This window comes from Odocoileus virginianus, chromosome 34 (genome assembly GCF_023699985.2).
Source record: "Odocoileus virginianus isolate 20LAN1187 ecotype Illinois chromosome 34, Ovbor_1.2, whole genome shotgun sequence".
In the NCBI taxonomy this organism is placed as follows: Eukaryota; Metazoa; Chordata; class Mammalia; order Artiodactyla; family Cervidae; genus Odocoileus; species Odocoileus virginianus.
Window position 1 is genome coordinate 18,259,452 of NC_069707.1, and position 13,924 is coordinate 18,273,375.

The 13,924-nt window shown below is 35.9% G+C and overlaps 1 protein-coding gene across 7 annotated transcripts in view; it reads right to left on the minus strand.

The window, feature by feature from the left end:
- STXBP5 (syntaxin binding protein 5) overlaps window positions 1-13,924 on the minus strand; it is a 156,207-nt gene that overhangs the window by 51,979 nt on the left and 90,304 nt on the right. For all 7 annotated transcript variants that reach the window (XM_070461467.1, XM_070461466.1, XM_070461464.1 and 4 more), the window contains exons 10-16: window positions 9,304-9,458; window positions 8,058-8,130; window positions 6,233-6,380; window positions 5,964-6,031; window positions 5,650-5,690; window positions 4,612-4,832; window positions 3,943-4,121 (exon numbers count right to left, since the gene is read on the minus strand). In XM_070461467.1, the coding sequence (XP_070317568.1) occupies window positions 3,943-4,121; window positions 4,612-4,832; window positions 5,650-5,690; window positions 5,964-6,031; window positions 6,233-6,380; window positions 8,058-8,130; window positions 9,304-9,458 (885 nt within the window). The remainder of the gene's footprint in view (window positions 1-3,942; window positions 4,122-4,611; window positions 4,833-5,649; window positions 5,691-5,963; window positions 6,032-6,232; window positions 6,381-8,057; window positions 8,131-9,303; window positions 9,459-13,924) is intronic.

Below are 13,924 nucleotides of genomic sequence, written 5' to 3' on the forward strand. Positions count from 1 at the left end.
TAGAGGGAGCGAAGCAGGGGTTTGTTTATAAATGTGAGACTTTCTAAGGAATAAAGTTACTAAGCTAATACCTTTATTACTTGTAAACTTCAAGTGAATTTGGAAGATAAAATTTTTATAAAATATGAGCTATTTGTATGACTTTTACTAATAAAAGTATCTACTTTTACTTTAAGGTGGGGACATTTTTGATTGCATAGACTCTCTAGTAATTGTTCTTGTAAAACATACACAAAGCCTGGTTATTCTGATTCTTGAGGCTTCTGCCTTGGAGTAAATGTATAAAGGAGGACAGCCGGAAGTCTATTCCATGTTTAACCTCCTGACACTAAACTGAGAGAAGTTAGTTGGTACTTCCATGAAGAACACCACAACACCAGACCTTTTGCTGTCATATTTGCTAGACTCAGTCCAGGTAAGAAAAGGGTCATGATGCTGTCCGAGTTTTGGAGTAAATGTGAATCAACAAGGGTACTCTTAAAATGAGCTGAGCTGCAAGTCACAACTGCCTGTGCAAAGTCTGCAAGTTAATATACTCAGAACTACACACTGGCTGAAGCAGAAGTTCTAACTTTCCTCGGGGAAACACCCACTGATCAGCTACAGCCATCCACCTCAAAAGACTGAGTAGCATTTCATCTCCACCAGAGACAGCCTCTGTTGACACAGCACAGCTGGAAGAGTCCGAGTGTGCTATTTTCTCCCTGTACGAGCTAAATAAGCTTCAAGGAAGTATCCACCCTCCCTCTGGCATATTTATGTGCACCTTAGATTCTCAGGGCTGCCCTCCTGGTTCAGTTGGTAAAAAATCTGACTGCAATGCTGGAGACCTGGGTTCGATCCCTGGGTTGGGAAGATATCCTGGACAAGGGAACGGCTACCCACTCCAGAATTCTGACCTGGAGATATTCATGAACTATATAGTCCATGGGGTTGCAAGGAGTTGGACACGACTGAGTGACTTTCACACTTATATACTCACACTAAGATTTTCAAGAGCAGGAACAGGAATTCAAGGATAATTTCAGATAGGCATATATGGGCACATTTCAGATGTAAGTGATGAAGACACACAGAAGTCATGGAATTTTTATTTTACTTAGTATGAAGAAACAAAAACATTTCTCAAGTAAAAATAACTTTAAATAGTCAAACATGCTGAAAAAGCCTCAACTGGTAAAAAATTGGAAATCGAATTAAGAAATGATGACATATGTTAGATTTTAAAAATACAAAATGAGGGCTGGGTGGGCATTATGTTTAATGTTTATAATGGTAATATGCAAGTTATCATTTTAATGTTTTTAATATATTAATTTGTTTCCTTTCTAAAGACAAAGGGTAGAACTTATTTTTATGAAAAGCTCCGTAATTTGTACAAATGTATTTTAAATTTAAAAATAATGTTTGGAGGCCTGTGATTTAAAAGTCACTAGTGAATATGTGGATTTTAGACAAAAATCTCGAACTTGTTACCAAAAAAACCTCAAAGACTGACTAACTACTTTATATGCTTATAAAAATTAAACAAAAAACAGGAGAAATATACATGAAAATCAGAAGTGACATTAATGTAAATTTTACAAATTTAAGTTTAAAGTACTACAGAGTAAGTAACAAAAGGGAAAGATGTAGACTTCTTTTATTTCCAAGTCTCATTCTATCTAAACATATGCCAGACTGTAGCAGAAAGGAAGTATGTGTATATATATACACATGGGCTAGAAAGGAAAGGGGAGGGGGTAGGGAGGATGGAGAGAGAGTGGGGGGAAGGGGGAGAGGAAGAGAGAAGAAACTTCAGACCTTTCTAAGAAAGTAGCTGCTTTGCCTCAACGCTTGTGCTCCAAGGCCCGACCAGCCTTCACCCTCGGCACCACTGACGCCCTGCGCTGGCTAACTCCGCCGTGCGGTGCTGTCCTGTGCATGGCGGGATGTTGTGCATCAACCCTGGTCTCTATGCCCGGGCTTCCCTGGTAGCTCAGCGGGTCAAGAATCCACCTGCAATGCAGGAGACCCTGGTACGATTCTTGGGTTGGGAAGATCCCCTGGAGAAGGGAAAGGCCACCCACTCCAGTATTCCGGCCTGGAGAATCCCATGGAGTGTATGGGCCGTGGGGATGCAAAGAGTTGGACACGACTGAGCGACTTTCACTTTTCACAGTAGATGCCAGTAGCATTCCTTCCTGTTGTGACAAATACTGTTTCCAGACATCGCCAAGCATTCTGAGGAGCAAAATCATCCCTGTTTGAGAACCACTGGCATAGTACACAATCTCAAATTTATGTAAGCACATAAAGAAGATTTAAAAAGCTGTACTTTTCTACAGCTCTATATTATGAGTGATTGTGATATAAAAAAATCTGCTTTATCTCTGGTTGAATGCATTTTTGATGATGCAGACATTCTCCTCAGCAACTATTGAACCATTCAGTAATGGTTCTAGCAGACCTAAAGTCAAAACAGTATGAAGACTGGTTCTTTTAACAAACGCAAACTGTCTTTCTGACTACCCTCCCTATCCTGAATCTACTACAGTCTGCCTTTCGCCCCCAACTTTTGTATTGAATCTCTGACATTTTCCGTAACCACTTTTAGTCACGACCTTAATTGTCTTCTCTTTACACCCTAATTGACTTCTTTGTAAATATAATAATTTTAATCATAGTCTTCATGAAATCATTCAGTGATTTTAACTCTTTGTTTTCTTCCTATGCCATTTTTAAGGCTCATATGCTTTAAAAGTGACCAACCTAGACAGCATGTTAAAAAGCAGAGACATTACTTTGCCAACAAAGGTCCATCTAGTCAAAGCTATGGTTTTTCCAGTAGTTATGTATAGATGTGAGAGTTGGACTATAAAGAAAGCTGAGCACCGAAAAATTGATGCTCTTGAACTGTGGTGTTGGAGAAGACTCTTGAGAGTCCCTTGGACTGCAAGGAGATCCAACCAGTCCATCCTAAAGGAGATGAGTCCTGGGTGTTCATTGGAAGGACTGCTGTTGGAGTTGAAACTTCAGTACTTTGGCCACCTCATGCGAAGAGCTGACTGATTTGAAAAGACCCTGATGCTGGGAAAGATTGAGAGCAGGATGGAGGAGAAGGGGATGACAGAGGATGAGATGGTTGGATGACATCACCAACTCAATGGACATGACTTTGAGTAAGCTCCAGGAGTTGGTGATGGACAGTAAAGCCTGGTGTGCTGCAGTCCATGCAGTCGCAAAGAGTTGGACACGACTAAGTGACTGAACTGAACTGATGCTTTAAAAATTTTAACCACTCAATAATATAAAAGTAAAAATAAATTTTGTCCAATTTACTCCTATAGAAAAGCAAAATGCATTAAATCTGGATTTCTACAATAAAGGCATTTACATAACAATGTTGTGATATTAAAGAAGATTCAGAAAAAGAAAGAAAATGATTACCTAACAACTGTATCACTAAGGACTGAAAAAACAGAATTTTCAGAGCGCCAGAAAGCAGTCTACATGTACATTTGATCCACATATAAACCCAGACTAAAACATGGTGATGGATTGAGAAGAATGAGCTAGATACAGAGGAAAGATCCATGCTGCTCTACCAGTAGGTTTAGAGATCAAATCATATTACTTTAAGGATAAAATCATGGAATGCAATCATATTCCTCTTGGTGCCACAAAAAAAATGAGTTGGATTAACCACAGTGAAATGCAGAAAGAGAAGTAGCTATGTCATTTTACTCTGTCATGGGAAAACATTACTAATGCTTATAATTTATCTAAATTAAGAGGTAAGTTCCAAACCATCTGTATTTTTCTTTAGAAAAATTTTTTTCTAAAATTTTTTCTAAAATTTTTTTCTAAAAATATTTTTCTTTAGAAAACATTTACTAATGCTTATAATTTATCTAAATTAAGAGGTAAGTTCCAAACCATCTGTATTTTTCTTTAACTTACTTCAAACAAGGGACATTGTCCCGAAGCCCATCAGATGAACTGCTACTGGTAGAAGGATGAGACTGAGGAGGGATGGGCTGTGGATTGGCACTCCCAACAGGTGTTGGCAAAGGTGGAGCCTGTTCACCCTCCGGGGTTTCCACATCACTTATCTCATACAACAACCGAACTTCAAGCATCTGTTGTAAAATAAGACAGTTTACCCTCTCCTAACAATTACTGTTCATTTTGTTAGTTTATACATACACCTATGTACACTAAAGTGGAAAGAACATTTTTAAAGGAAAAATTTAGTGAGGTTACTAAACATAAAGATTTCACAAAGAAAAAAATGTTTCTGACTCAGCTTTTTAAAAATGATTGTGTGTTTGTGTGCAAGTACATTCACACATACACATAATGATTTTAGGGTTTATGGCACTCCTGTTAATGCTAAATTAGATGAGGCTCATACTTACATCCTTTCCTTAAATGAAACAGAATGCATTTAAAGATTTAAATAAATCTTCAGTAAAAAGAGATATATAAAAATATGCCTTTTCTTCACAAAAGGTAAATGCAATGTAAATACTGAGGTGTTTTAAAAATGACTACGGATAGTCTCCTAAGTGATTTGAAAACTTTTAAATGTCAGACATTTGACACTGAAAATAATTGAGAGACAACTACCGGAATGACTTCTGTAATCACTTCCTGTTTGCTGAATCTATAAATAATGACATGAGCTGAAACTCCAGCTATGCACAGCATTCTACTTTCGGGACACCAGGAGATGATCTGAATGGCATATGGATCTTCATCTACAATGTCTGTGTTTGGCTTCTCATCTTTATTTCTTGACTTCTCAAATACTTTAGATGTCTTTAGTTTATATAATACTTGTAGAGTTACTAAAAAAAAAAGATAAAATATCTTAGTACAAAAAGAATAAAAGGGAATATATCACATCAGAAAAACAGCCTGTTTTTTGAATCGTATATTTATTCCTATGTCTATATTTCTCTCTTATTCTTTTACATAATGTATTCACTACACTTCATCAACCAAAGAAGGTACACTCATTGTATTCATTTAAAAAAATCACCATCAAGATGAATTTAGGTTATCAAAAAAATGAGCAACAAAAAGATTTTGTAAAAAGATAAAAGCATAAATAAAAATAATAAAGCACATATTTACAGAATTATTTTCTCTCTGAAAGGTACCACTATTATCTAACACACTTCTTCATGATGAAACATACCCTGAGTTAACCAGATTCTAATTTCATAATTAGTAGTGTTTGTACATTACTTATTCAAAGCATTCTTTCCTTTTTGCTAATGTAACCACTGTATATAATTCACATAGAGAGCATAAACTTTCATGATATAAGTTTAGAATCAGACACTAAAATTATTCAACAGATTTATGTTGATTTGAAACATATTCTCACTTCTCTTATCTCTGAGTTAGGAAGAAAAGGTTTGAAAAAATACTGAAAAAAGGATTTGAGTATTTCTGCTGAGAATTATTCTTGATTTACGAATTAACATCCTTCAAGTATCTTCATCTATTATAAATTCTACTCAAATACATGATAAATCAAGCATTAACTTTACAGCCTCTAAATTTCAAATTAAATGTTAGCTATGCCATTATTACAAAACAGATTACATAAAAGCAATAATTGCATAGCATGTAACAAATAATATTCAGAATACTTACTCGCAGAAGCATCCCAGAACTTAATCGACCCATCAGCATGCCTGTGAAAAGCATATGAATTAAGAATGTGTTGAAGAAAAAATTTACACTAATTTTTTCTTTGAAGTTAAATATATTGTTACTTAAACATAGTTACCAAAATGAGGAAAAAGGTAAAATTTAGGATAAATTCATAGGGTCTATTCAATAACTTATTACTTATGATGTTACTGTATAAAGAAAAGTACTACCTGTCCAATTAATTAATATTCATGCAGTCCTAATCATATTTAGTTATTAATATTTTTTAAATAATAATGTATTTTTTTACTTACCCTGTAATAATTATTTCTGGGTAGCTTTGAGAACCCAAGCCCCAATTACCTCCATTAATGGGCCATTCCTGTAAGAAAAGATTATTGTGTAAAGCAATTTCCAAGCATAGCATGTATCTTCATAAAATATTTATGACAATAGTAAACAACATATTTCATTTCCAGAAAGGATTTTTAATTTCTCTAGAAAAGGTATCACTATCAACCAGTCAACTAAGAAGTATAAAATACTGAAATGTAAAGTAATGAGTAAAATTCATGTTCAATACCTTTTTGCTGTAGCCTTGACGTTTCTGTCTAGCTCCAACAGAGTAAAGTGCAGGAATAAGGTCCACGGGACAATCAGCAAAATATTCGCAACATGTAACAGGGGATTCATGTATACTCAAAGGGTAGGGATTTTCAAATATAGGATATCTTTAACAAGAGGAAAAGAAAAAACATTTGTTAATGAATGATTACCTATGATTAATGAAACAATGAAAAACATATTTAAACTTATTTAATAATAGGCTATTCTAGGGCTATCACTGAGAGATAATGTTTTTAAATTCCTTTGTTTGACATGGTCTTGTTATTTTCAAGAAGAAAAAAAAATCATTATTGCAGTTAGCATGCACTAAAGTTGATGTGAATTTTGGAATGCCTTAAAGTAAGGCAAGTAATACCATTCACTTACACTTTAGGGTTTTCCTATCTCAGTACCACTCCCATTGTGGGTCAGACAGTTTATTATGGGGGCTGCCCTGTGCACTGAGGATGTTTAGCAGCACCCCTCCCCTCAACCATAGATGTCTACACAGACATTGTCAAACGTCTCTTGAGGGGCAAAATTGCCCCCAATCCAGAAATACTGACTGGGTAAACTCATTAAAACCATATTTAATGATTATCTCTCAAGAAATACAACTAATGTAATACCATGTTCTTCCATTCAAGAAATTTTTAAGTAAACATGCTATCATCTAATCTAGAACAAGCAGAATGTTGGAAATGCCACAAAAAGCCGCACAGGAGCTATGGTGAGAATTTACAGGTCAGTTATGATATATCTGGTTAAGAGAGAATAGGAAAAAGTTGAAGAGGAAAATAAGGCTGCCTTTGAAAGTTATGTGGATTTTTGATGGCAGTGACACAAGTGGAATGTTTCAGCTGCTGGGAGCTAGGTAAGAAAAGACATGGAAGTGTGATGCTTGTTTGACACTGTTCAGTTTTCCTGGAGAACAGGTACCAGGTTGCAAGTGTATGCTGAATCCCTTCTATGTAGAGTAGCAGGCTGAGAAACTGTTTTTACATAAAAAACCAACATAGATCCAAAGGGATTTAAAGAAAAGAGTAGTAACAAGATTGGTGAAGTGAAGTGAAGTTGAAGATTGCTCCGTCACGTATGTCTGATTCTTTGCGACCCCTTCTTTGCGATTCTTTACAGTCTATCAGGCCAGAATACTGGAGTGGGTAGACTTTCCCTTCTCCAGGGGATAGTCCCAACCCAGGGATCGAACCTGGGGCAGATTCTTTACCAGCTAAGCCACAGGCGAAGCCCAAGAATACTGGAGTGCGTAGACTATTCCTTTCTCCAGCGGATCTTCCAAACCTAGGAATTGAACTGGGGAACAGGGATAAGCTACCCATTCCAGTATTCTTGGGCTTCCCCTTGTGGTTCAGCTGGCAAAGAATCCACCCTGGGTTCAACCCCTGGGTTGGGAAGATCCCCTGGAGAAGGGTTAGGCTACCCACTCTCCAGTATTCTGGCCTGGAGAATTCCATGGACCATATAGTCCAATTCCATGGGGTCACAAAGAGTTGGACACGACTGAGTGACTTTCATTTTCACTTTCAAGGTATTCAAGTATTAGGTTGAATCATGAAAAATTTCAGAAATTCAACAAATTTTGATTTAAACTTGGATTTCTATATGAGTACCATAATGGAGAAATTTGGCAGGTAATGAGAAATGTGTATCTGTAGTTCTAAAAGGAAGTCCAGGTTATGAATATAAACGTAGCATTTTCAAAGAAATGAAACAGTCAATCCTAAAGAGACTCTTTCTTCACCACGTACTAAAGTAACTGTTAACCAAATTTTATTTCTTACCCATTCTGTGCAAGGTCTATTAGTACTAAATCCTTTTCTAGTAGAACAACCACAGCATATGGTTCTTGAAAATCTGGAACAGGAAAACAAGGCATGAACAATAGCTACAAATATGCAAGAGGACTGCAAACTAGAAACAAGACATGTTGGCGTGGTTTTTATTTTGTTCCATTCACTCAAATATTTAACATTCTGATATTGTACTTCATATAATGTAAGGGCAGTATGTTTTAAATGAGCTAAATCTATATAATACACCATAAATAATTATTTGTTTTGTAAAGATGAGTTAGACAAGTTCAGTACCTTCCATGGTATTGCAAAGTCCAAGACAGTACATGAATAACATATCTCAAATTTAAATCTGAATACCCTTAAGAACAGCTCTCATTACTGGATCTCATAGAAATCCACTAGATTACCACTATGATATTATAACTCTTTCTTAGGTATTTTCTATGTGCATATCAACTATAAAATGCATTACATATTTATATCTCAATTAGCTGTAAATAAAAACTAAATTTCCCCTGAAATAATAGCATGTCAATGATAATGATTAATTTCACGTGTTAGCTTGTGTCTGCTATGGTGCCCATTTGTTTGGTCAAACACCAGTGCAGATGTTGCTGTGAAGGCATTTTTAAGATGTGATTAACATTTAAGTTAGTAGACTCTGAATAAAGTAGAAAATTGTAGATAATTTGGGTGGGTCTCATTCAATCAGTTGAAGGCCTGAAGAACAAAGACAGGAGGTGTTCTGAAAAAAGCAATTTGCCTCAAGATGGCAACTCGGAAATTTTCCTGAGTTTCCTGACTTAAAAATTCTGATTTAAGACTGCAAATCAAATTCTTTCCTGAAGTTTCATATCGGCAATACACTTTCACCATTCCTTTAAAATAAATTCATATTTCTGCTCTCGTTCACCTTCTAAAATCTCCTATTGGTTCTGTTATTCTGGAAAACTGTAACTGACACACTAGATTTTTAGAGGATTTTTAAGTTGTTCTTAATGTGTACAGTTCCGTCTATCCTTCAGAGGCACTTGCTACCAAAATGTAGAATGAAACAGACACAGTTTATTAAATAAAATTTCTCAAATAAAATTTATAAAGTTATGAAGGCAGCATTCCTTCCCCAGAAGAATCAGCACAATGGGATAAGTTAAGTTCTTGGAAAACAAGGAGGTCTTGCTCTAAATAATAGGTATCTATAGAGAATGAATTTTAAAGATACAACACTTACCATTTGGGTATGGCGTTTCACACAGCGTCAGAAAGTCAACAATTGAGTAGTCCATTTCTAGCACTGCAGTACTTTTCCCATGCATTACTGTTAAGCAAGGTCTTCTTCCTACAGTATCATATGACAAACCTCCTGATAAAATAATAAAAGGTTCCCTGGAAATAAAATACACAGTTAGGATTATAAACAGCATAGTGGAGTCTGTCTTCTTGCTGTATCATAAATTCTTTTTTAGTGAAATAATAAAATCTTAAATTTTAACATTTTTTAGGCACCTTTTAATTGATTACTCACATGTAGATTTTTAAATTGCAATAGGTAAAAACCAGGTGAATTCTTAAAAATTAATCTACAGTGTGTATGAACACTGACCACATTCTATTCTCATATCCCCTTTTGGTCCCTATATTTTTTTCCCTTTATCCTCTTTATACAATTTTCAAAAAATTCTCTCTGGGTTTCTTCCGTTAAGTCTCTTAAATGTACTGCGATTATTTTCAATCCTAATAACCAGACCTTCTCAACAGAAATTCTAAGAGAGAATGTGAATACCCTAAAGCACTCATTATATGCAATGAATTAACTTCTCAAAGATGCATCAAGAATGTACTAGCCACAAATCACCCCTGAGAAAACTGAAAAAATGGTCACTCGAATCATTTTCTGTAGTGCTTAATTCTCTCCTGGAAGCTGAGCTGGTATCCTCAGAACTACAACTCCCATGCACATCTATCAACTGCCCTTTTGACACTTCTAATGAGCCCTATAACTTTGTCTCCTTAGTAGTCATTAGTAAATGTAATGATTTACTTTTAAAAGCTACATATTTAAATATGAAAAGAAGAAAAATACCTAAATATCTTTTCATATGTTTTGATCTATGTGTATTTCTTGACTTCCTTGCCCATGCTTTTCATCCATGTTTTATTGGATTAGTATCTTTTCTAACTGTTTTCTAAGAGTTCTTTGCATTCTAAGGAAATCAGCTCTTGATCTGTCAAATGTATCATCCCATTTGTTGGTGGGGAGTTGTTCATGGAGCATCACACAGATGATTTAAAACGTTCCTATATGATCTTCTTAAATCTCTTCATTTATAATTTTTGAGGTAGTTTCATAGTGTTACCTCTAGGTCCAGGGTATCTATTCCCCTCCTCTCACACCTAGTACAAGTAGTGTGTGATAATATGTAATGTTAAACATAGCTAGTTCTGGAACTATACTGCCTCTATTTAAATCTCAGCTCTGGCTCTACTTTCCCCAAGACCTTGCATAAGGTGCTTAATCTCTCCTTGCCAAGTTTTTGTGTCTATATAACATGGAGCTAGAGTGGTAAGTATTGCAGTTCAGCCACTCAGTCGTGTCCAACTCTTTGCAATACCATGGACTGCAGCACGCCAGGCCTCCTTGTCCATCATCAACTTCCAAAGCTTGCTCAAATTCATATCCATTGAGTTGGTGATGCCATCCAACCATGTCATCCTCTGTTATCCCCTTCTCCTCCTGCCTTTAATCTTTCCCAGCATCAGGGTCTTTTCCAATGAGTCAGTTCTTTGCATCAAGTGGCCAAAGTATTGGAGCTTCAGCATCAGTTCTTCAAATGAATATTCAGGACTAATTTCCTTTAGGATGGACTGGTTGGATCTCCTTGCAGTCCAAGGACTCTCAAAAGTCGTCTTTAGCACCACAGTTCAAAAGCATCAATTCTTTGGCGCTCAGCTTTCTTTATGGTCCAACTCTCACATCCATATATGACTACTGGAAAAACCACAGCATTGACTAGATGGACCTTCGTTGGCAAAGTAATGTCTCTGCTTTTTAATATCCTGTCTATGTTGGTCACAGCTTTTCTTTGAAGGAGCAAGCGTATTTATCCTCAGACAGTTACTGAATTAATTAATATACGCAAAGCACTGGGTTCAGTGCCTGGTGTAAAGAATTACCTATTATTATTATCATTATCTTCAAATCATCATTCACTGAACTAATTATTTTGCTTATTGTTTTCCTCATGAAAACATGACCTCCATGAGGGGAAGGGTATTTATCTGTTTTGTTCACTGCTATATGCAAAACAGTCTGTTGCTGGTAAATAAGTACATTAACAAAAATGTTTGTTATGTTAACCATTGTCTAGCTTACTAACATTTAGATTTTTCAGCTCTAAACTGTTTTGTGTAACAGACCTATACCCATACTTTCACTGTTCTCAATTCTTGACTTACTGTGATTATTGACTGTAGTCAGGAAAGTATATTTAATTTTCTTCTACTTTTCATTACATACAGTGAATAAACAATATAACTCTTCTGTATTCTGACATACAACATACAACTGAATATAAAATACTAAAAAGGGTGAAGAGTCTAACAACATAGACTTGTACAGAATGAGAGGCATGGGTCAGGTATTTAATATGTAATACTTCAAAAAAAGTCTGACAAGTTCATTTTTATGTATATAAAACTTGCATTATTAATACAAGAACTATGAATAGGAAGATGCTAAGGTACATTACAGAATAAAATTCCCATGGAGATACTAAGTAGGTATTGACAGGTAGGTAATCAGTTTATTAGACAAAGTCTTAATATGGTTTAAATAACACCATGGCATTTTGTTAAGTCTCTCCTCAAAACGCAACTATGTGTTTGCTCAGTGGCCTTGTAAATGCCTATACTTCTTTTGTAAATTTAGGAGAAAGAACAACAACAAAAAATTATGGGTAAAAATACATGAATAAGAAATAGCCTGAAAGGAGTATCAAGGTAATATTCTTTTTCATAATAATAAAAGTTTTCATAATTCAGCAATAAATGCATGTGTATGCATATTTTTTCTTATGGGATGTTTTTAAAAAATCACAACTGTTTGCCAGGCAGGAATTACCTGACTTACAAACTTAATGTCCCACATCTTGAGGCATAAACATTAAGGAAATAAATATTTTACCAGAAGAAACCAGTCTTAAATACAATGATAAAATTGAGTTAAATATTTTAACATTTGACATGTAAAACTATAAAAATTCAAGAGTTTTGTTGACATTTGGAATTATATGCAAAGTTCTAGGAATCTAGATTACTTCTAGATAACATGTGAATTGTGGATGTGGATAATCTTTTTTTAAATAAATTATGCTTTTTGATGTTATAATAAGGTCTGTAAGTAATATAAGTTTTATTCAAGAGGCTGCCCTTTGAAGGCATCTAGGTTAGGAAGGTGTTAGTTTGAACTTTTTGCAATTTTGATTGCTATTTTTAAGAGGCTAGACACTTCAGAAAATTACACGCTTTCTGACTCTGATTAAGCTCCCGAGGCTGGCCTTGACAATAGATTTGGCTGAAGTTGTGCTTTCAGGTTAAGCATTCTTCATTTTTTCCACTCAAGAAGTCATCTGTATAACCAATTCGCTCAACTCAGTCCCATAATACTACCCATTCACCTGTACTCCTGAGAATAAAATGGTGCTTTCATGCTTGTTCTAGACATACAGTTAACACACTGTGACAAGTATGAAGACAATAAAACAGGGTGGAGTGCTGAATGTGAGGGGGGCCTAGAGGGGCTACTGTAAAACAGAGCAGTCAGGAAAGGTCCCTAAAGTAATGACAGGTGAACTGCTATCAGAATGAAGAGGAGCCAGCCGATCAAAGATCTTGGTGTTGGAAGAGACGGATATACAGTTTAGACCGCAGGAATAACCACCGCAAAGACCTCAAGTCTAGAATGAGTTTGGGCGACCTGAGGAACTAAAAGGCCACCATGGCTGCAACACATTGAGTAAAGCAATACATGGTAGATGACATGATCCCAAATTTTGCAAACACATCCTGTTTACACCATAATGATCTCAAGAACCTGACTATACTCTATTTCATCTTCTTAGTCAACATGAGTTCTGGCCCTAATAACCTCCAACTTATATTTTTACAATAGCGTTTGGTTGTTCATTGCCTGACATATACTTGCCCCTCATTTTGTGTTGGGCTAATATCTGAAAGAGGTGGGAATACCTGACCTGCCTCTTGAGAAACCTATATGAAGGTCAGGAAGCAACAGTTAGAACCAGACATGGAACAACAGAATGGTTCCAAATAGGAAAAGGAGTACGTCAAGACTGTATATTCTCACCCTGCATATTTAACATATATGCAGAGTACATCATGAGAAACGCTGGGCTGGAAGAAGCACAAGTTGGAAGCAAGATTGCTGGGAGAAATATCAATAACCCCAGATATGCAGATGATACCCCCCCTTGTGGCAGAAAGTAAAGAGGAACTAAAAAGCCTCTTGATGAAAGTGAAAGAGGAGAGTGAAAAAGTTGGCTTAAAACTCAACATTCAGAAAACTAAGATCATGGCATCTGGTCCTATCAATTCATGGCAAATAGATGGAGAAACAGTGGAAACAGTGTCAGACTTTATTTTTTTGGGCTCCAAAATCACTGCAGATGGTGACTGCAGCCATGAAATTAAAAGACACTTACTCCTTGGAAGCAAAGTTATGACCAACCTAGGGAGTATATTAAAAAGCAGAGACATTATCGCCCAATCCATATTTTTCCTGACCCATCCTTCCTGAGTTGGATGCCCTTCCTGTGTTCCTAAGCACCCTCCAC